A 25,029-nucleotide genomic window follows, 5' to 3' on the forward strand; every position below is an offset into this window, starting at 1 on the left:
ACCCAGTGGCTAAATTTCAAGTATTAAAAGGGCTACAACTTTCATGAAGACATAAACACCTAATTCAGTCCATACAAATCCAAGAATTTAGTGAACAATGACCTGCGAATTTGGGTTCTTAGGTTTTTAGCTCAACCACTTCTAATCCTCCATTTCAAGCATGATTCTAGTATCCTAGATGTAAAACCACAACAATAAAAGCAAGATAACACCCTTCCCATTCCTATTCAAGCTCATCCAAGTAAGAAGAGAAAATTAAATAACACCATTTTAAAAAAAATAAAACCATACAAGTGTAGAGGAGGATATGGATAACAAGTTTACCTCTTGAAGCTTCTCAAGAAAATCAAATTTTGGCCCTCAAAATCAAGGTTAAAGGTGAGTGTATTTGAGAGAGAAATGAAAAAAAAAAATCTTACGGAAGCTTGTAGAAGAAGATGCATTCTCTCTCTCAATCACTTTTTAAAAGTAAAAATTTAATTACTTTATCTTTTTTTTTAACTTAAAAAATTTCACTTTTGCAAATGTATATTTCTTTTTCAGTTTAACAGGTAGAGAAAATTTTAAAAAATAGTAGAATATTTAGAATAATACTGGGATAGTTACTAAAATTTTAATTCACTCAAATTGTTCTTGGATCGATTTGTTTCTTGTCTGCTTATTAGACACTGAAAAATAAAATTTTGAAATTTATCAAGTTTCATTGTAAAAATTTACTTTCCAAGATCTTTCTAATATTATTAGGCTCTCGTAAAATTTTCAAAATTTTACGGCTTTGTTTGCTATAGAATTAGATTCAGTTTGAAAATTTATTTATTTTTGCTAAGATTCCCGCAAAATAGGCCAAATTTAAGTACTTCCTAAAAATTCCAGAAAAATTTTAGAAAATCACAAATTATCTAATGAATATAAAACTCTAAAGTCACATTAAATAATTCCTAATAATTTAATTTTTTAAAATTTTGACAAAGGTTCTATCAAAATTCAGCAAACCACGGGTACTGAGAATTAGGATGTTACATATATACACTCTTTCTAAGAACAAATGCGTCACATGACCTCACACTTGTTTCTTAACTAGACTCCTGACTATGCCTTTGGTAAGGGGCCTAATTATTGTACATGTTGTATCTATGTGCATGGGCTAACCGGCAACTATTTACCTAGTTGAGTATGACCTCAAGAAGTGCTAGAGGCATCAATATTTATGATCACAGTGCATTGGAAGTGCGTATTAAGATGAGAAAATGAATAATAGAGAGTGAATTATGAATGATGTATGTGTGAATGTGTTTGTAATGTGAATTTAGTGTGCAAATGAATATGTTGCCTTTATACTATAACTTATGATTTTATGATATAATGCTTGAAAAAGGATAAATAGATGCTCATCCTTACTAGTAATTTTAGGAAATCAGGATGACGGAGTCTCAAGAAAGAATTAGATCAATAGATAGTTCTATACATTTTAGGTTAAATTATGTATTTAATGAATATCAGAGAGTAAATTATTTTAAATTTGTTGTACTTATAGAAGATGAACCTAGGATTTTTGTTATTATAGAGATGGATTTCTCTTGTAGTATTCTTTTTTTATTTTTCTAGAAGTAGAATACATCAGACTTTATGTGTATATATGCATAGAGGCGTTGTTCGAAACCCAACAGCCTTCACATATCTTTTCACCTATCACGACCATGACAATCTCGGAAGACTGACTCAGTGGACCTTTAAGTATATCACTGGCACAGAGGTCAGAGCTGATTCAGACGATTGTTATCTGGGTTCAGAGAGTTGGCATAAGGTTGATGAATAGGACTAGTCTTCAGTGTTGGTATATGAGTTGAGATTGTCCTGAGTTGTAATTTTGGTTATATGATGTAATTAGTTTATGAGATATAAATATTATATTAAGCTTCCTGTATTTTGGGAAATAGTTTGTAAATTAGTATACTCAATCTATGGAATACATGTACAGTCTTTTAAATTATGAATTTTAATTATGTTTAGTATAGCATTTAAAATTTTTTTCATACCAATTATACTCATTAGAATGGAAATATTTGTACAAATTACTATATCGCAACAAAAAATTTCATTATTCAGCCATCATGAAGCTCTATATACACAAATTTCGTATTTTATATCAAATTACAAACTATAAAATATACATTGTACGGAAATTTGAGATTAGGATGTTATAATATTTTTCACAATTATATTTGATTCATACTTATTATCTTTGAATCGTATTTCATAAAATTTTATTAGAATCATGGTTATATCAATTTAAAAATGACAACAACAAAACTACTGGGAATGACATTTAATTAAAAAAATTAAATAAAAATATCTTTGCAAAAATTTAATGAAATTTTTGATTTACCTTTAAATTGAAAATAAAATGGAATACTTACTTTAATTTTTATTCAAATGTGAATTATATTGATTTAAATTATTTTATTAATTAATTTAATATATATATATATATATATATATGTACTTTAAATCTTAAAATATACTTTGAATTTAAAAAAACTACACTTACACAATAAAAAATTAGAAAAAAATTATTGTCAAATATTGAAAATAGAAAAAATAATATTAATTAAATTATATGAAAATATTTTTGTGAAAGTCTAACAAAGTTCTTAATTTATCTTTTATTTGAAAATAAAATTGTATCTTTACTTTAAGTTATATTCAAATTTAAATGGTATTGATTTAAGTTATTTTATTAATTAATTTAATATATTATATATTTAAATATGTACTTCAAATTCTAGAATATACTTTGAATTAAAAAAATTACACTTACACGATAAAAAAAATTAAAAAATTCATTGTCAAAAGAATATTAATTAAATTATACGAAAATATTTTACAAAAATCTAATAAAGTGAGTCACATTTTAATTAAAAATAAAATTGTATCTTTACTTAATAGTACTAATTTAAATTAATTTATTAATTAATTTAATACATTATATATATATATATATATATATATATATATATATATATATATATACTTCAAACTCTAAAATATCCTTTAAATTAAAAAAACTAAACTTACACGATAAAAAATTAAAATAAAATTTATTGTCAAATATTAAAAATAGAAAAAAGAATATTAATTAAATTATACAAAAATATTTTATAAAAATCTAATAAAGTAAGTCACTTTTTAATTAAAAATAAAATTATATTTTTACTTTAACTTATATTCAAATGTAATCCACGGTCGTACGTGATTTAAAAAATAAATAAAAACTTAATTAATATAGTATGAGACAAATAAGGATGAGAATGAAACATAAAGTTGACTTACTATACAAAACTAAAGTCTGAGCCTAATTTTATGACTTGACATAGACTAAATTTTTAAGTTTGACTTGACATTTTTAAAAGTTTAACCTCTCTAAATAGACTTTTTAGTAGTCTATTTAATATTAAAACTTTTAAATAATACTAATAATTTAAACTTAATAGGTCAATGGACTAATAATAATGGACATATGGACATATGATAAGTAATTATTTATATCCAAAGTTTTAATTGGTACTATTTTCCCACTATAACCCATAAAACAAAAACTAAATTATCGAGATGCACTAGTGGATTATCATGAAGCATCTTAATTTTTGCATTATCAATTGGAGTTGGGTTAGCAGTGCTTTGATCCTTGTTACTGCATGGAGGGTCTTCATGAAGTTTTATTGGGCATTTTACAGCATTGAATTCAACCTTTCTTGAAGCAGCATTGCCAAGATCAACGCCACAAATGTGAGAGAGCCTAACAAGGTAAAGTAACACATCTGAAAGCTCTTCTTCAAGATAAACCTTTTCCTTTTTTTCCCAATCTGAAAGTCCCTTTGGAACCTCACCCTTCCGCTGAAAGATCTCTGACAATTCTCCCACTTCACATATCTGTACAATCACAAGTAAACAGAATCTGTTTCCAGTTTCCAAAGTCTATTTTCATCAGGGACACTGTTTTATAGACGTACCTTTAAGTATGTACATAAAAAAAAAAAAAAAAAACACATAACATATAAATAATGCACTTCAATTTTATGAAATTTTTTTATCTTGACATGTTAATAATTTTTTTATTTTTCTAACGTCTGTGCAGAAGTTAAAACTAAATTTGTTCATTTAAAATAAAATATTTATTTTTTCAAAATTATAAAATAATTCAATCCACAGTTTAAAGTGTTTAATAAAAATATTTAACGTACATTCATTAAAATTACCATAAAAATAGTTCATAATTTTGGGATCACAAAAAGTCAGAACCTTGGCCAAGATGAAAAGCCTTAGGATTGAACAATTAAAAAAACTAAAGTAGATAACTTGAAAAAATAAATATATTCAAGGTTCCAATTACATAAATCATGATAACAAATTTACTATTTTGGGTCAATAACATTAAAATGACTCTACGTGAGACCTTTACTTCTTTTTGGATGAAAATAACATAAACAAATGATGTTCGTAAAAGGGGCAACTAGAACAAATAAAGAGCATTTTTTTCTTCTTCTTTATGGGTTTTAAAACAGAAGCATCCCAAAGCCGAAGGAAGGTTCCCGGGGCTATGAAATTGGTCCGCGTCCCTTTCCTTTGCAAACTCACTCATTTTCTGCTTAAGCATGTTAAGAGTAGTGGACTCATCTGACTTATCTTTAAACCACAAAACAAAGAAGAGAATGAAGAAAGAGTTCTCGAGAGAGATAAAGAAAGGAAAGACTGTTATAGAAACACATTATATAAGGAGCAGAAGGCAAGAAAGGCAATTATGAAGCATTTTTGTTAACGAAGAGTTGATTGCGTTTCCCTTATTTCTTTACGATTCTTGTACTAAACAAGAGTGAGATCGTAAGTCTTGGGATCACCTTTTATTTCTTTAGCTTCTGATTTTTTCCTCGCATTGTTAGTAAGTATTCAACCATGACAAGGATTATGATGATATTACCTATTCACTCTCCAGCATTTGTGGTTTATTTGGGAAGGTCTATGCATAGACCCATAATAGCATACATTAGTACCGATTTAGGTGTGCACGAGGTGACAAATAACGGTGTTATAATTTTAACACTAGAATAGAAATTGACAAGGCTGAATAGTAAATGGAAATGTGCATGTTCTCATGGAATGGGATGCATGTAGTAGCAGATAGATCAGAACTGGGCTATATATTATTTGGGAAAGCACTATGATGTGATGTAACTTGATGCATAATGCAAATCCAAAAATATTGATCCTAAACAATTTACCTTGCAACATATTTGTTTTGTTAAAATTTCTATAGGATAGCTTTTTATCTGATGGTCCATCAAACAATTGGTTTCTTTTGGAGTTGATAACACAAACACAATTTAGACCAAGGTTCTCGAACTCAAAAACACAAAAGCAGTTGAGCAGACTGAGCCAAGGAAGTCTTACGAAAGTATTCTCCATCTCATACACCTAAATCTAAGTCTCAATTGGAATTAAGAAAGGTGTGTGATGTTGAATAAACTTAAATGTCGGTTTTAATTAGTTTTAATTCAGCAGTTTTTTGTTAGAATAAAAGGTCAAGAGTTAGCAGTTATGTTTTTTGATAAATGGTTATAATGGGTTTTGATTGTAGTTTATGCCTATTAATAGAATTTAAGTTTTTTTAATTTATAAATAGATCATTGTATTATTTGACAAAAAGTGTGAGAAATATACAGACAATTTTTTTCTCCTCTATCGATTTTTCAATTCTACATGTGATGAGTGTATGGGGTGGAAAAGTTATTTACGGTGAGAAAATGGATTTGATGAACTAGGAAGCCTCACGTTAACGAGTTTTATGTCATCTTGAACTTTGAGATCATATCTTGGGGCCTACTGAGCTTTTCCTTGACAAGTTGTATTTTTTCATGTTTTTGTTCTTTGATTTAGTTCTCTTTAATACTATCTCTTGAGTTTTTAAATATTAAAAAATAACATATTTAAAAAGTTTATGATAATTACATATGTGTTAAGAGAGAAGGAAAAATAAAAAAGCATTAATGGAATCCATGTTTTAACTATACAATGGAGCATATATTTATATTGATAATATATAGTTATAATTACATAATATTTACAAAATATTAACTTAATTAATATAATTACAAAGATAATCTTACCTTATCAATATGGTTACACATATTTTACAAAAGACATGGAAATCTGTAGTTATAAAGCAACTGAATTGTTAGGCTCCCCCTCATTATACGTTCTATGTCAAGGAACTATGTTCTATTGGGAGGAAACCTGATATTTAAGGATAGTAAGGTGCATATTATAGTCCTCACATCTAGCATGGAATTTGATTGTTGATCCATGAGAACTTTTACGTGTAACCTCATATAATTTTGAGAAAAATTCAGGAGCCGTTATTTCTAAATAGGTTTATATAAAATATGAATTTGACAGTGATGTTTTGATCTTTGCTTTTGATCCTACCTAGAGGACAACACTTTGGTTGATGTTTATAAATTTTGAGAATCTCTATTTCAAAAGAATCAATTGATATTTGTTGATGCACAATTTTTGTTTATGTTTTTTATTATAAAAATTGAATTTATAGTATAATAATGCACTCTGATAATTTTGATTTCTTTTCAATTGTTTTATCACAGAAAATCACTAGAGATAGGGTTACGATGGAGTTGGCATGAAAACACGAAATGTCAATTGATGCAAGCAAGATGCTCAAGTTAAGGCAAGTTCATTGAATTCTGCTGCCATGGGAGCATCTGTGGGTCATGGTCAAGGTTTTATCTTGGCAATTGTGATCGGGGATAATAGATAGATGAAATTTATATGAAAACAAATTTTAATTTTGTTGTCACATTAACAGTATTTTTTTACCCATTTATTTATTAAATTATTGTAAATACTTGAGTTTTGCATTTGTTTTGTTGCCTGACTTGGTAGAAATGCTATTAAATTGAAACATGGAAGATTCCTAATGAAATTGGGTTTGATTGAGTTAAATGTGCTGATGTATATATCAAAAGGTCCAATACCTTGTAAATGAGGTGTTTTTCTAGACTTACATTGACTATAGCATTATTTTTCAACAATTTATAATCTTTACGAAAAAACTTAGTGTTGTTATGTAAATAGTTGGGGTCTTATTTTTTAATTAAAATTAATGTTATTTAATAATTAAATCTTTTTACTATCAACTTTTATTACACAAGTTAATGAGTTTAAACTTCAATTTGAATAACAACACTATAAATGTGAGATCATAAGTCTTGGGGGTTAGATTTTTACTTTTGAAATTGGTTAATTGTGATGCATTTTGGCATTCAAAGTAATTGTAAACTATCCCTCTTAGAAGAGAGACTAAGACTAAAAACATTCTAATAGATGCCTTAGGTCATTAAACTATTGTAAATAGTAGTTGTACTTTGAATAAAAGGTAAAAAATAATAATTTTTGAACAATTAAGTAAAATTGATTTCTTAAATTCAAAGTCAAAATTTAATACTAATTTTTTTTACTAATAACATGCAAATTTTTATATAATTCTGAGAAATAACTTAAATACCTCAATTTAGAACTTATAAAAGTCAACAGTGATATCTCTATTAGTGAGTTTAATATAAAGATAATTTTTTAATTTTTTAATAATATCAGTGCAGAGGAAAAAAATATTTATTAGCATTAAATATACGATGATTAATATCAATTTCAAAACACTCAGATAATCTTTAACAATTGAAAATTAACATTATTAGGATAATTTCTGTTTATTAGCAAAGGAAACAGGCACGATAATTGTTAAATTACGCAGTTTACAGTTACACTAGAACAAAAACAAACCTTTCCTCACAAAAAAAGGGGCATCAGTACCTTTATGATCACCATTCACGAAGGATAATTTGTGGGATGTGTGCAATTTGGCGACTAACAGCACTTGTCTCTGTTTGGCATTCTTTAAGTAAGAGGAAACAATCCTTGACCTCAAAGATTTTTAAGTTGGTAAGACGACTCATTCCTTCGGGTAGAAATTCCAATTCTGGGCAACCTGAGACTTCGATATGTTGAAGCGATGGGAGGTTGCAAATCCAATCTGGCAAAGCCTTTAGCCTTTCACACAAAACTATGCTGATTTTTTGCAAAGGAGGAAGGCAGTTGTTGTCGTCCTTAAACACTGTCTCAAATTCCTCAAGTGATTCACTGTTTTGAATTCCAAGAGACTCGAGAGAAGTCAGAGTTTGCATCCAACCCTTTGGTAAATTCATATGATCAGCAATCGTCAATTCTTTGAGCATGGAAAGAGGAGCAACGGAAGTAGATGAGTCAGCCGAACATGTTGACACTGTTGCTTTTAATGTTTCTATTAATGGCTCTGCACTGCAGTTTTTCAAGTCTAAAACCTTGACTGTTGGAAAAGTAGGCATGCAAGTCAACTGTGGACAGCAAGAGATGACTAGACGAGAAAGATCAGGAAATGAAAGAGGTAGAGAGAGATTATGTGAATCATTGATATCATCTCCCAGCCTCCCCCATCCCCTGAGCTTGGGACAATCAACTAACCTGAGGCTCTCCAAAGAAGGGAAGAAGGTTACTGCAAGACCATCTTCATAAAGACATATGTATTCCAATTCACTAAGAGAATCTATGTTAAGTGACTTCAGAAATGAGAGACGTTCCAACTGTGGGAGACAGCGACAATTAACAAACCCAACGAGAGCAATGTCAACAACATTTGTGAGGAGAGAAAGCCAACTTGGGAAAAGCACTCCTGGATACCACTTCACCACCAATCGCTTAAGATTATGGTGAGGCTGAAGGTTTTCTAGTAATTGTAAGCTGTCACTGTCAACGCCTCCATACAACCATGCCAGAGTCAAGGATTGAAGGAACTTCTTTTCTTTTAAATTTACATCCTGTGATTCCAGAGCCACGTCTCTCACCTTACTGAGAGAATTAATTGTTAATTCTCCCCTTAAGTGGTTTAAGTCCTTCAATTCATTTAGTGTGCTGCCACAGTTTGTTTCTTCCCTATCTCGCACGGCCAAGGCTGATAAGAATTGCAAAAAGCACAATTTTCCCAACCCAACTGGTATCGGAAACGGTGTGAAGATCGAACCATTAAACGTAAGATATCTTAAATGCTTCGATTCTCCAATTGAAGCGTCCCATTTGCAAAGAGGTGATATCCTCAAGACGCGTAAGTATTTGAATTTTGTAACAACAGCAGACATTTCCTCCTCTTGAAGACTGCTGTTATCCGGCAAATTCAAAGTTCTCACTCTGCTTGCATTCAACGAATCCAATAAATGAATGGCCCCAGTTTCCAAATACACGTGCATGGGACTACCTTCAACCTTTTCCGCCTTACTATCCAAGTAACAGCAATCATTGCCAGCAACAAGCATTGCAAGATCATGCATTAAATCATGCATTTTGAAACTAATGATCTCGCCGTAATCATCAATTTCTGCTTCTTGAAAAAATGAGTTCATCAAAAACGTCTTTACAAATTGGTTACCAATATCTTCCATGTCCATGCGGTGTTTTTCAGCTGAACATTCAAGGTAACCCTGTGCCATCCATAACTGAATTAAATTATTCTTTGAAATTTCTGAATCCTTGGGATTTAAAGAGCAGTAAGCAAAACATTGTCTCATTTCTGGCGACAAGTTGTGGTAACTGAGTTTTAGAATTGGCATGATATTATCTTGCTCTTCACATAATTTCCAGAAGTCACCACGTAAAACATTCTCCCATTCTCTTTCTTCAGTTTGTCCTCGTAACAGGCCTCCCAGTGTTTTGACCGCCAGTGGAACCCCTTTGCATTTTCTTGCTATTTCTTTCCCCATTGATTCTAGAGGTTGATTCACTTCTTTGGAATCATCCTCAAATGCAATGTTCTTCAACAAACTCCAAGATTCTTCGTCAGTCAAACCTTTCAAAGGATAGGAAGTACTAGCAGTCATTGCCTTTGCTACATTATCACTTCGAGTTGTCACTAAAATTTTGCTATTTTGAGCGCCACACATTAAGTACTTTCTCAGTTCAGCCCATCTGTCATGTCTCTCATTCCAAATGTCATCCAGGACCAACAAATATTTTTTACCGCTTATTTTTTGGTGAAGTTTTCTTTGCAAGTTGCCTAACGATAACTTGTCTTCAAATTGGTCACCAGTGATTGATTCTAATATTTTCTTCAGAATAGTTTTCACATCAAAGTTATCAGAGACACACACCCACACTTGCATTTCAAAAGAGTTCTGCTCTTCCAAGTCATTATACACCAACTGAGCAAGAGTTGTCTTCCCCAAGCCACCGAGGCCAACAATAGCAATCACAGAAACTCTTTGCTTTTCATGTGGTTGTCTCAACAGACTAATAATCTCTTTTTTACTCTCATCTCTTCCAATGATATCTGATTCTAACACAAAAGAACATGTTTCCCTCCATTCACGGTTAGTCTGCTTAACTACCCCTGATCTTGGGGTTAAATTCAAATCCTTCAATTCTTTTACTACATCATTAAAACTTTCTCGTATTTCTTTAATCTTGTCAGGCATTTCATTGTATAAAGGAATTTGATTTGAAGATGAAATGGAAAGAAGTACCTTGTTTACTTCTTTTCCTTCTGCTGTACCCAATTTGTCTCTCCTGAATTCAATAGCGAGGTCATCTAAAAAGTCATCTGCATGATGAAGTACTTTTTTGAACCTTCTGATCCAAACTCGCACACCACCGTTTTGATCTTGTTTATCGTCGGCATCAAGAAGCTTATCATTGATGGATTCAACAGTGTTCTTAAGCTCTTCTAACTCTTCCATCACACCATACTCTTGTCCAAATTCAAGAAAATCTGGGGAAGCTAACCTGTAAATAAGATTTGACGCAACAACAGCAAATGGCACTGACTCAAACTCAGCCATCAGTGAAAGAGAATGATGAAGGGTTGATACTGATATTGAAAGAGAGGAATGCAGTGTGTAAAAACAAATATAAATATGTTATATTATTTTTTTCTTAACTGGACCACACATCTATCTTTACAAGTTTAATTCATTTAAATTATATAAGATATCAAATTTTTTTATTTGATATTTAGAACATTTACGTCGATCATAGTTACTAAACCAGACCTAACTCAACTAGAATACTAAGTTAAGATCACTTATTCGACCTATCAATGAAATTAAAAAATATATATTCAATATAAACACAATTATAATCTAGGATTCAATATAAACACAATTATATTTATTTATAAGAAATATTTTATTATATCAGAAATAAATAAATGTCAAATTAAAATTGAATTAAAATTTTCTAAAATTTAATTTAATAATGAATTAAAATAAATAATTAATATAATTAAAACACCTAGCATAATAAAAAAATAGAACCAAATTTTAAAAGTACAGTCATTTGAAAATTTTCTTAAAAACGTTCGTAAAATTCACACTCATAAATTATGTATAAAACTTTATTATTAGATAATATTATAATGCATTTAAAATGTTGTCTAATACTGTTATTTCATATAGCTGAAATTATTTAATTTTTTAAAGAATAAATTTTAATATTTTATCTAAGAAAATATTTTGCCAATAATATTAATTTTAATTGATAAATATAATCAATATTTTTGCTAAAAAATAATATAATTATGATTTAATTTGATTTCAGTTAAATAATAATTCAGTAGAAAATTAAAAATTACAAAATAATCAATCGGTTAGTAATTTTTTTTTTTTAAAAAAAAGAAGATAGAAACTTGAGAAAAAATAAAAGGGTGAATGGTTAAAACTCAAAAAATAAACAGAAAGGACAAATAAAAGCTATGACCAGAAATAAGTACTTATAAAAAAGATAAAAGAAAGCATAAAAATAAAATTCTTAAATAAAAATTAAAAAAAAAGAAATATCAGTTTTTTTTGTAATATAATAGTTTTTTTTTTATCTTCAAAAAAGCTTTTATTGCATTAACGGTGAAAAGACAAAAACACTATAAAACAATACCATAAAATAAACTTCATATGCCAAACATTAAATAAATTTAAACACACGCATGAAACTGTGTTAAAAACTGATATTAGAAAAATAAAATAAAATACAAACTAAACTGGAAGCTAAACAAGTTATATGAAAGAATAAAAAAGAAAAAAAGATTAACAGTGTATTTGGTACAAGTTTATGAGTTAGCAAACGCACTTAAACTTAACACAACTCAGAGTCAGAATCGAAATATACGCTAAATTCTGTTAAAATCCAAGAAAATCTGCAGAAGCTAACCTGTGAATGAAGTTTGAAGCAACAGCAAATGGAATTGACTCAAACTTAGCCATCAGTGAAAGAGAACGATGAAGAAGGGTTGATACTGATATTCAAAGAGAGGAATGCAATTAATGTGTAGAAACAGTGAGGAAAGGAGCACAGATCTATATAATGAAATGAACACTGTGAAGTCGGCCACTCCTGGTTCACGCGTTTGGTAAAAAAATACTAAAGTATAACTTTATCATTTTTTTTCTTTCTTTATTCTTATGCATGATAATTTATAAAATTGACCTTTCATTTCACATTTTTAGTTGAATATGAAAACAAGAAAAAGTGGTTTGAAAACGATTAAGAAACAGCGTTAGAAGAGTGGTATATGGACCCAGGAATTAGGAGAGATCCACAAAACCCAAAAAATGAAATTAATGATATAAAATAGGCTAATGCGCCTTTTTCAACTTTCACCCATGTTTCAAACGTAAGATAACTATATTATAGTAGTTTTTTTCAAAATCTTTTTGACCCACGACCTCTATCTTTAAAAATAACTATAAGCTAAAAATATATTCTTAGTCTTTATATTTTAATAAATTTTAATTTTGAGTTTTTAAATTTTAAATTAAATTGGTGGGACATGAAAGCTGACAAAAAATTATGACAACTTAATGTTATTGATAGAAGCAATAATGTGGCAAAAGAAAGAGTTTATTAGTGAATCTAATAGCTTGATTATTGGTTATTCTTATTGGTCAGATGAAGTTAATTATATATTGAGTCAATAACTAGATTTTTTTCAATCTAACATTGTTGTTGAAGATATAATGTAGGAAATAATTAATGTTAGGAATGCACTTTGCAAGATGAGGAGAAAGAAGAGATCAAAACTTAAGTCAAATGCTTGAAATATGTATTTTGAAAGTTGCTTGTAATAGAACTTCTGAGAATATTGATTATAAAATAGATTAATTATCTCGTAACATGTATTATTAATTCTTTTTATATTTGTAACATGTTAGAGTACTCCTTGCACTCTAAATTTATTCTTAATAAAATATTAATATTCAGTCAAAAAAATATATATCTTTTACATTAATTTATCGTTTGAACATTTAAATTTTGGATCAATTTAATAAAGAAAATTATAAAGACTTACAAATTAATTTTTCTTTATACATTTAACTAATTTATTTTGTAAACTTTGTCAAATTATTTTTTTAATATCATGATTAATTTGTGATAATAATTAATAAATATAATCAATATTTTGTAAAAAAATGAATAAAGAAATTGTATTCAATCTAATATTTATTTTGATTAATTTGTTAAAATATTAAAGTCATGATTGATAAAGAAATAATACAAGAAAATTCTTCTGAACAAAATATTACGCTACCCTTTCTTGTATTTTAAAATTATACAATTTTCTTCCCTAAAAAGTTAAGATGCATCACAGTTTTATCCATTTTAAGTTTTTTGTTCAAGCATTGTTAAGTGCTTATTTGAAATTTTCTGACTAAAATAATTTTTTAAAATAAATTTTACACTTTTTTTTGTTAATTTTTAAAAAGGTGGAATGAACTCAATGTATTTTTCATGAAAAAAAAAGTAAGCACTTGTTATGAAAGTTTGTCTCGGCCGCCAATAATGAAACAAAACTAAAAAAGTTTCCACATATAATGAAATCGTACAAGATGTATATGACTTGTTATGGGGTGGAAAAGTTATTTACAGTGAGAAAATGGATTTGATGAAATAGGAAGCCTCACGTTAACCAGTTTTATGTCATCTTGAACTTTCAGCTTATATCTTGGGGCCTATGGAGCTTTTACTTGACTAGTAGTATTTTCTCATGTTTTTTGTTCTCTGTTTTAGTTCTATTTGATACTATCTATTGAGTTTTATGATTGTCAACAAGACTCTCATTGTTAGTCAATAAGTGTGTGGAAAGTTATCCTTTTTTTTTTTTGTGTTTTTTTAATAAAAATAACATGTTTCAAAAGTTTATGATAATTATATATGTGTTAAGAGAGAAGGGAAAATGAAAGAGTATTGATGAAATTCATGTATTTTAACTTTTAACTACACAACATAGCATATATTTATAGGTGTGTGTTGCAGTATTTTAAAATTTTTTTAACGGATACTATACCCAAAAAATTTAAACCAATAAAAATGAAATATATAGCAAGTTAAAATAAATATATTGTTATATATAATTTAACAAAAGACATGAAAATTTGTGGTTATAAAGCTGCTGAATTGTTAGGCTCCCCATCATTGGAAATTCTACGTCAAGGAACTATGTTCTATCGGGAGGAAACCTGATATTTAGTAAGGTGCATATTATAGTACTCAGGTCTATAGTGTGGAATTTGACCTCACATAGTTCTAAGCATTTTCTCGAGTTAAAAATCTTTGCATCACAAGTAATGAATATTGTCTTTGAAAATTTCAGGAGCCTTTATCTCTAAATGGATTTATATAAAAATGGGAATTTTGTAGAGTGCAGTGATGTTTTGATCTTTGCTTTTGATCCTACCTAGAGGACAATACTTTTGTTGATGTTTATAAATTTTGAGATTCTCTATTTCAAAAGAATCAATTGATATTTGTTGATGCACAATTTTTGTTTATATTTTTTTATTACAGAAATTGAATTTATAGTATAATAATGCACCCTGATAAAATTGATTTCTTTTCAATGGTTTTATCGCAGGAAATCGCTAGAGATAGGCTTATGATGGAGTTGGCACAGTAACAGACAATGTCAATGATACTCGAGCTAAGGCAAGTTCATTGGATTCTGCTGCCATAGGAGCATCCATGGGTTGTTGGTCTTGGCCTTATCCTGGCAATTGTGATGGGGATGCAACTGCCCCTGAGGAAGTCTTGAGGACCACATCATCTAATAATCCACCTGGTGCTTGCTCAACATTAGTTGGATTGTTTACTAGGATTTCGTTCTTTTTCTATATAATAGATAGATGAAATCTACATGAAGGCAAATTTTAATTTTGTTGTCACAGTAACAATATATTTCTACCCATTTATTTATTAAATTATTGTAAATACTTGAGATTTGCATTTGGCTTAGTAGAAATGCTATTAATTGAAACACGGATGAATCCTAATGAAATTGGGTTTGATTGAACTAAATGCGTTGATGTATATATTAAAAGGTTCAATACCTTGTAAATGAGGTGTTTTTCTAGACTTACATTTACTATAGCACTCTTTTCAATAATTTATAAACTGTATGAAAAAACTTAGTGCTGTTATGTAAATATTTAGGATCTTATTCTTTAATTAAAATTAATGTTATTTAGTAATTCAATTTTTAACTATCAACTTTTATTGCACAAGTTAATAATGAGGTTAAACTTCAATTTGCAGAGCAGCACTATAAATTTGAGATCGTAAGTTTTGGGGTTAGATTCTTGCTTTTGAAATTGGTTAATTGTGTTGCATTTTGGCATTTTCAAGGCAATTGTAGACTATCCTTATGTTGAGTGACTAAGACAGACAACATTTGAACTATTGTAAATAGTAGCTTTTTTTGCCCTTTTAGGGTTAAATTTTAAAAAAATTACCAAAACAGGGCTTCATGTAAACATATTCTCAGTCTGGGGTTGGGGGGTGACGTGGCAAGAGAATCGTCCAGACCAGGGACGACACATATGATGACGTGGCAAACTGTGAGAGTGTCGTCTCACCAGTAGCCGACACTTATGACAGTGTCGTCCCATTATTAGACGACACTCATGAGATGTTGACACGTGTCGCTCAATGATGTCACGTTCTATCTTAATCATTTTTTTTTCTCCTTCAAAAATTATATCCTCATTTCCTTCATATATTCTACTATTTGAATATAATATAACAACAATTTCATTCATCTTGCATTACAAATAAGCCAAATTTATAATATAATAAAATTATATTTAAAAATTAATTTGTAATTACAAATATTTAAATTTTTTTTAATACTTAAAAAATTTATATTACAACATTAACACTTAAAATATTATCCAAATATAAAATAAATATTATTATTCAAAATATAAATTCTTAATAGCCAATAAACAAAATTATATATTTATAATACTTAAAAAAATTTAACCTTATTATTGCTCTTCTTGCAATTTCTTCTCCAGCCTATCTAGTTACAATTTCTTCTCCAGCAGCTTATTCGTTCTTCAGCTTCACGGTTAAAATGTGAAAGTTTCATATTTATACACATTTGAAGTTGGATAAAAGAATATATCAAAATTTTTATCCATTGGTCACATTAAAATCGGGTATCGTGGGCCGGCACTAGAGTCGTCTTTGTTATAGAGGCTACTAAAACCGTCCAAAAATAGACGACACAACTTTATTAAGCGACACGTGTCAATATCTCATGAGTGTCGTCTAATAATGGGACGACACTGTCATGAGTGTCGGCTACTGGTGGGACGACACTCTCACAGTTTGCCACGTCATCATATGTGTCGTCCCTATTGTGGACGACTCTCTTGCCACGTCACTCGCCCACCCCAGACCGGGAATATGTTTACATGAAGCCTTATTTTGGTATTTTGTTTTAAAATTAACCCTAAAAAGGCAAAAAAAACCCGTAAATAGTAGTTGTGCTTTGAATAAAAGATAAGAAAAATATGAATAATTAAGTAAAACTGATTTCTTGAATGAAAAGTCAATGTATCTAATACCTATCAGTGTCTTTCCTACTAGACTTTTTATTTTTTTTACTAATAGCATGCAATTTTTCACTTGATTATGAGAAATAACTTAAATACGCATCAGAATCAACTTAGTACCTTTATCATCACTTTTACCGAAGGATAATTTGTGGGATGTGTGCGATTTGCCGACTAACAGCACTTGTCTCTATTCGGCATTCTTTAATTAAGAGGGAACAATACTCGACCTCAAAGATCTTTAAGTTGGTAAGACGACTCATCCCTTCGGGCAGCGACTCCAGTTTTTGGCAGAATGAGACCTCGATATGTTGAAGCGATGAGAGATTGCAAATCCAATCTGGCAAAGCCTTTAGATTTCTACAGTGACCTAATGAAATTTTTCGCAGAAAAGGAAGGCAGTCGGTGCCGTCCTTAAAGCCAGTTTCAAATTCCTCTAGCGTTTCACTTTCATGCCATTCAACTTGAAGAGACTCGAGAGAAATCAGATTTTGCATCCAACCCTTTGGTAACTTGGTAGGATCAGAAATTGTAAGTTCTTTCAGCATGGAAAGAGGAGCAGCTGAGGAAGATGAGTCAGCTGAACATGTTGTGTTTAATGTTGCTATTAATGGCTCCGCAGCACTATATTCACCCCAATTTAAAACCTTGACTTTTGGAAAAGTAGGCATGCAAATCAAATTTGAACAGAAAGAGACACGTAGTTGAGAAAGATTAGTAAATGAAAGAGGTAAGGAGAGATTATGTGAATCATTGATATCATCTCTCCGCCGCCATCCCCTGAGTTCAGGACAACCTAATAATACGAGGCTCTCCAAGGAGGGGAAGGTGGTTACTGCAAAACCATCTTCGTAAAGATATATGTATTCCAATTCATCAAGATGCGTTATATCAAGTGACTTCAGAGACGGGAGACGTTCCATCGATGGGAGACAGCGGCAATTAGGAAGTTTATAGAGAGAGATGTGAACAACATTTGTGAGGAGAGAAAGCCAGTTTGGGAAATGCACGCCTCGGTAAGATCTCACCTCCAATTGCTTAAGATTGCTGTGGGGCTGAAGGTTTTCTAATAACTGTAAGCTGTCACAGTTACGGATACCTGTAGAATTGAAAATCGATAGGGAAGAAAAAATTGTTTGTATATTTCTCACACTTTTTGTCAAATAATACAATGATCTATTTATAAAATAAAAAAACTTAAATTCTATTAATAGTCATAAACTACAATCAAAACCCATTATAACCATTTATCAAAAAACATAACTGCTAACTCTTGACCTTTTATTCTAACAAAAAACTGCTGAATTAAAACCAATTAAAACCGACATTTAAGTTTATTCAACAAAACTCCCTCGTAAACTTAAATGCTTCTGCCATCTTTTATGCCAATCAATTTCTTGCAATTATCAAAAAGTACCGTTGGTAGCGGTTTCGTGAAAATATCTGCGACTTGATCTCGACTTGCCACGTGCACTAATTCCACATTTCCTTCCTTCACATGATCTCGAATGAAATGAAAGCGAATGTCAGTGTGTTTGCTTCTCTCATGATTCACTGGATTCTTTACCAACTCAATTGCTGATTTATTGTCAACTCGTATCACAGTCGCATCGATTTGTTGTTGCTTCAATTTGTCCAACAGATTTCTAAGCCATATTGCATGACATACACACCCAGATGCTGCCACATATTCAGCTTCACATGTTGAGAGCGTCACGATTGGTTGCTTCTTTGAAAGCCAAGTAAAACCTGTGTTACTCATAAAGAACACATACCCTGATGTACTTTTCCGATCGTCTAAGTCTCCGCACCAATCACTATCAGAGTACCCAATTAACTTGTAATCTTTCGCTTTCGAATAGAATAACCCTAGTGATACCGTTCCTTGGATATACCTTAGAATTCGCTTCAACGCCTTCCAATGTGAATAAACTGGCTCCTCCATGAACCGACTTACAATGCCAACACTTAACGAAAGGTCTGGTCTGGTGCATGTGAGATAGCGAAGACTTCCCACAAAACTTCGATATTTGCTCGCATCAACTCTTTCTCCTCCATCGAATTTAGAGAGTTTTGCACCCGGTTCCATTGGTGTTGATACAGGATTGCAATGTGTCATCTTGTATTTTTTCAAAATCTCCTTTGCATATGTTTCCTGTGACACAAAAATCCCCGTCTCTTCTTGTCTTACCTCCAGACCAAGGAAAAACTTCATTAAGCCCAAATCTGTCACCTCGAATTCTCATGCCATTGTGCTCTTAAACTCTTGTATCATTTTACCATTGTTCCCTATAAAAATGAGGTCATCAACATAAAGAGCAACAAATAACATATTACCTCCAATCTTCTTCACGTAAAGGGCATGTTCATAGGGACATTGTTCAAACCCGTTCTCCTTGAAGTATGTATCAATGCGAGAATTCCATGCCCGCGGTGCTTGCTTCAACCCGTAAAGTGCCTTCTTCAATTTCAGCACCTTCTTCTCTTCTCCTCTTTTCATGTACCCGGGTGGTTGTTCGATGTAGATTTCTTCTTCAAGCACTCCATTCAAGAATGCTGACTTGACATCCATTTGGAATATCGGCCAATTGAATTGAGCCGCTTGTGAAATGAGCAATCGGATTGTCTCCATTCTTGTAACAGGAGCAAATACTTCATCATAGTCAATTCCCTCATTTTGCTTGTATCCCTTTGCAACAAGTCGCGCCTTGTACCGTTCTATCTCGCCTTGAGCATTCATTTTTCTCTTGAACACCCACTTCACACCAATGGGCTGACTTCCTTTCGGTAACTCCGTTAACTCCCATGTGTTGTTGCGGCCAATTGCTCTAATCTCCTCGTCCATGGCAGTTTGCCATTTCTTGTCTCGCACCGCCTCTTCAAAGCTTATATTCTCGGAATCTGCCAAAAGACATACAATGTGTACCTCATTTGTCGAATCATACAAATCTTGCAAACTTCGCATTCTGGGTTGTTGCGGTTCATCTTCATCACTGGTAGTTTCAGGATTTGTCGGTGTGATTGTTGGTATAGCGGTTGATGATTCTCCATCTTCATTGATAACCTCCATTGAGTTACTCCAATCCCACTCATTTGCTTCATTAACTTGTACATCACGACTCACCACAACCTGCTTGCTTATTGGGTCTAGTAGCTTGTATCCTTTTGTTTTGTTGTCATACCCAATAAAAACATACCTTTTGCTTTTGTCTTCGAGCTTCGTTCTTCGCTGATTCGGCACGTGTGCATAGGCCACACTACCAAATACTTTGAGATGAGAAACCGTTGGTTTTTGTCCACTCCATGCCTCTTGTGGTGTTTGATCATCTAGCTTCGCATGTGGACACCGATTTTGCACATAGATAGCGCATTGCACGGCTTCTGCCCAAAATTCTTTCGACATCTTCTTGCTTTTAAGCATTGACCGAACCATATCAAGAACAGTTCGGTTCTTCCTCTCGGCCACACCGTTTTGTTGGGGAGAGTATGGTGCGGTTAGAAATCGCCTTATGCCTTGCACCTCACAATACTCCATGAAAGCTGTTGAAGTATACTCGCCACCTCTATCAGATCGTACCGATTTGATGTGTCTACCGATTGCTTTTTCCACCACCACTTTAAACTTTTTGAACACCTCGAATGCTTCGGATTTTTCTTTCAGAAAATAAACCCAAGTTTTTCGTGAGAAATCATCAATAAAAGAAATAAAATATCTCTTACCGCTAAAAGATTCAGGAGTGATTGGTCCACATATGTCGGTATGAATCAATTCGAGAGGTTCCTTAGCACGATATTCTGCCTTCTTTTGAAATAAAGTTCTCGTATGCTTGCTGAGCACACATTCTTCACAAAATTTGTTCTCATAATCCATGTCCGGTAGCCCGTGCACCATGTTCTTCTTTGCCAACTTGTTTAGACCACCATGATGTAGGTGACCAAAACGGAGATGCCACAGCAAAGCCTTGTCTTCTACGTTGACTCGCAGACATTTTTCTCGAACGCTTGTCAAATTCAGCTTAAACATGCGATTTCTCCCCATTTCAACTCGAGCAACCAAATGCCCGTGTTTATCTTTCAAGTATAATATCCGGTCTTTCATAAATACCGAATAACCTTTCTCCATGAGTTGTCCCATACTCAAAATGTTGCTCTTGAGATCTGGTACGTAATATACATCTTGGATTAACCCAACCAAGCCATCCTTTTGTAAATAACAAACCGTACCTTGGCCTTTGACTTCAACCTTCGACGCATCTCCAAATGACACATGTCCAGTTTCAACCTTTTGTATCTCTTTGAATAGGTGCTTGTGCCCGCACATATGATTGCTTGCGCCCGTGTCAAGGTACCACACCGTGTTGTTATTGGTGTTGACTTCGTTATGTGCCATCAAGAGAAAACCTTCTTTTGCTTCCACATCTTCCGTGACTAAATTCGTTGTCTCTTCCACCTTTTTCTCGACCCGACATTCTTTCGCAAAATGCCCCACCTTTCCACAATTATAACACTTATCGGAGTTGCAGTCCTTCGCATAGTGACCATATTTGCCACACTTGTAGCACTCGATGTTGGAATAATTGGATCGACTGCCTCTCCAACGACCACGTCCTCTACCTCGAATGTTTTGAGAATAGAGTGTCTTCTCGTCTTTGATTGACGCCTTGGTTTGAAGTGCTTGTTCAAGTATCTCCTCCTTCTTCTTCTTCTTACGTTGTTCGTGTGCCTCGAGAGAACCAGCGAGCTCGTCGATCGTGAGCATTGATAGGTCTTTTGACTCTTCTATAGCACATACAACATTCTCAAAATTGTCAGTTAACGACCTCAAAATCTTCTCCACAACTCGTGCATCAGTTAAAACTTCTCCGTTTCGGTTGAGTTGGTTCACCACGGTTTGAACACGCGTGATGTAGTCAGAGACCCCTTCTGACTCTTTCATCTTCATGCTTTCCAACTCACCATGAAGAGTTTGAAGGCGGACTTGTTTAACCCGGTCAGCTCCTTTGTACACATTCGCCAAAATGTCCCACGCTTCTTTTGAAGTTGTTGCATTCGCAATCTTCTCAAAGCCTGACTCGTCAACAGCTCGAAACAACAAGTACAAAGCTGCCTTATCTTTCGATCGCGTCTCTTTCAACGCCTTGTGTTGAGCTGCCGAATATCCCGTGGTAGTTTCCGGTTCTTTGAAACCTTCTTCTACCACCTCCCAACCATCTTGAGACCCAAGAAGAGCTTTCATTTGAATGCTCCAATTCTCATAGTTCACCTTCGTTAGTCGAGGCAGTGGCACATTATTGGTCACACTCGCCATAGGCTCTTGATACCAAATTGTAGAATTGAAAATCGATAGGGGAGAAAAAATTGTTTGTATATTTCTCATACTTTTTGTCAAATAATACAATGATCTATTTATAAAATTAAAAAACTTAAATTCTATTAATAGTCATAAACTACAATCAAAACCCATTATAACCATTTATCAAAAAACATAACTGCTAACTCTTGACCTTTTATTCTAACAAAAAACTGCTGAATTAAAACCAATTAAAACCGACATTTAAGTTTATTCAACAATACCGAGGTCTCTTCTTGGCCATTCATCGTAATATTCATTATGCCAATCTAGAGTCAAGGATTTAAGGAATTTTTTTTCTTTTAAATTTACATCCTGTGATTCCAGAGCCACGTTTCCCACCAATTCGAGACTCTCAATTCTTAATTCTCCCCTCAGCTGGTTTAAGTCTTTCAATTCATTTAGTGGGGCATTGCCTGTTTCTTGGCTACTTCTCACAATAAAGGCTGGTAAGAATTGCAACGAGTATAATTTTCCCAACCCAGGTATCCCATTTAAGGGGAAATAAACAGCAAGATATTTTAAATGCTTCAATCCTTCAATTGAATCAGACGATTTGCGAAAATAATAACTTGAAATCTTCAAGACGTGCAAGTATTTGAAATTGGCAACCGGCACTTCCTCATCAAAATTGCAATGATCCGGCAAAATCAACGTTCGCAGCCTGCTTTTATCTAATGAATTCAATAAATGAATGGCCCCAGATTCCAAAGATACGTGCATGGGACTACCTTCAACCTTTTCCGCCTTGCTATCCAAGTAACAGCAATCATTGCCAGCAACAAGCATTGCAAGATCATGCATTAAATCATGCATTTTGAAACTAATGATCTCACCATATTTATCACACTCAGCCTCTTGAAAAAATGAGTTCATAAAAAAAATCTTTACTAATTGGTTACCAATGTCTTCCATGTCCATGCGGTGTTTTTCAGCTGAATATTCAAGGTAACCCTGTGCCATCCATAGCTGAATCAACTCATTCTTTGTAATTCTTGAATCCTTGGGATACAAAGAGCAATAAGCAAAACATTGTCTCATTTCTGGAGACAAGTTGTGGTAACTGAGTTTTAGAATTGGCATGATACTATCTTGCTCTTCACATAATTTCCAGAAGTCATCACGTAAGACATTCTTCCATTCACTTTCTTCAGTTTGTCCTCGTAACAGGCCTCCCAGTGTTTTGACCGCCAGTGGAACCCCTTTGCATTTTCTTGCTATTTCTTTCCCCATTGATTCTAGAGTTTGATTCACTTCTTTGGAATCATCCTCAAATGCAATGTTCTTCAACAAACTCCAAGATTCTTCGTCAGTCAAACCTTTCAAAGGATAGGAAGTACTAGCAGTCATTGCCTTTGCTACATTATCACTTCGAGTTGTCACTAAAATTTTGCTATTTTGAGCGCCACACATTAAGTACTTTCTCAGTTCAGCCCATCTGTCATGTCTCTCATTCCAAATGTCATCCAGGACCAACAAATATTTTTTACCGCTTATTTTTTGGTGAAGTTTTCTTTGCAAGTTGCCTAACGATAACTTGTCTTCAACTTGGTCACCAGTGATTGATTCTAATATTTTCTTCAGAATAGTTTTCACATCAAAGTTATCAGAGACACACACCCACATTTGCGTTTCAAAAACCTTCTTCACTTCCAAGTCATTATACACCAATTGTGCAAGAGCTGTCTTCCCTAAACCACCAATGCCAACAATAGCAATCACAGAAACTATCTCCTTTTCATGTGATTGTCTCAACAGACTAATAATCTCTTTTTTACTGTCATCTCTTCCAATGATATCTGATTCTAACACAAAAGAACATGTTTCCCTCCATTCAAGGTTAGTCTGCTTAACTACCCCTAATCTTGGGCTTAAATTCAAATCCTTCATTTCTTTTAGTACATCATTAAAACTTTCTAGTATATCTTTAATTTTGTCAGGCATTTCACTGTCTAAAGGAATTTGATTTGAAGATGAAATGGAACGAAGTACCTTGTTTACTTCTTTTCCTTCTGCTGCATTCAATTTGTCTCTCTTAAATTCGATAGCAAGGTCATCTAAGAAGTCATCTGCATGATGAAGTACTTTTTTGAACTTTCTGATCCAAACTCGCACACCACCGTTTTGATCTTGTTTATTGTCGGCGTCAAGAAGCTTATCATTGATGGATTCAATAGTGTTCTTAAGCTCTTCTAACTCTTCCATCACACCATACTCTTGTCCAAATTCAAGAAAATCTGGGGAAGCTAACCTGTGAATAAGATTTGATGCAACAGCAAATGGCACTGACTCAAGCTCAGCCATCAGTGAAAGAGAATGATGAAGGGTTGATACTTGATACTAATATTGAATGAGAGTAATGCAGTGTGTAAAAACATATAACCTTGAAAACATATAAAATATAAATAAATTTATTCTTTTATTTCACATATTTAGGCGACTAAAAAAATGTGGTCGCACTAAATTCTTAAAAGACTAATTCTAAAATAAAAATTTACAAATATAGTACTAATTAGATTATGGGTCTTACTTTAGGATATAATAGAAAAAGAGAATTTATTTAGTTGAAAATCAAAGTAAAAATACACTTAAAAATTTATTTATTAAACAGCTCTAATTCAATCTATCAAACTTTAAAACTAGTTATTTTAAATATCTTTTATGATTTTTAAATATTTTAATATTTTAATTTCTATAATTTAT

The 25,029-nt window shown here is 32.2% G+C and overlaps 2 protein-coding genes across 2 annotated transcripts; both read right to left on the minus strand.

Annotated features, from left to right (window-relative positions):
- Positions 1-7,747: 7,747 nt before the first annotated feature.
- LOC113849067 (putative disease resistance protein RGA1) lies at positions 7,748-12,370 on the minus strand. The gene is made up of 2 exons (XM_027478659.1): positions 12,295-12,370; positions 7,748-10,875 (listed from the first exon to the last, which is right to left on the minus strand). Exons 1-2 carry the CDS (start codon positions 12,345-12,347, stop codon positions 7,890-7,892), a joined length of 3,039 nt encoding a protein of 1,012 aa, XP_027334460.1. The 5' UTR covers positions 12,348-12,370; the 3' UTR covers positions 7,748-7,889.
- Positions 12,371-22,329: 9,959 nt separating this feature from the next.
- On the minus strand, positions 22,330-24,701 carry LOC113849070 (putative disease resistance protein RGA4). The gene has a single exon (XM_027478663.1). It carries the CDS (start codon positions 24,628-24,630, stop codon positions 22,537-22,539), a length of 2,094 nt encoding a protein of 697 aa, XP_027334464.1. The 5' UTR covers positions 24,631-24,701; the 3' UTR covers positions 22,330-22,536.
- Positions 24,702-25,029: the final 328 nt, after the last annotated feature.

This window comes from Abrus precatorius, unplaced genomic scaffold (assembly GCF_003935025.1).
Source record: "Abrus precatorius isolate BTA unplaced genomic scaffold, Abrus_2018 Scaffold9, whole genome shotgun sequence".
NCBI classification, from domain to species: domain Eukaryota; kingdom Viridiplantae; phylum Streptophyta; class Magnoliopsida; order Fabales; family Fabaceae; genus Abrus; species Abrus precatorius.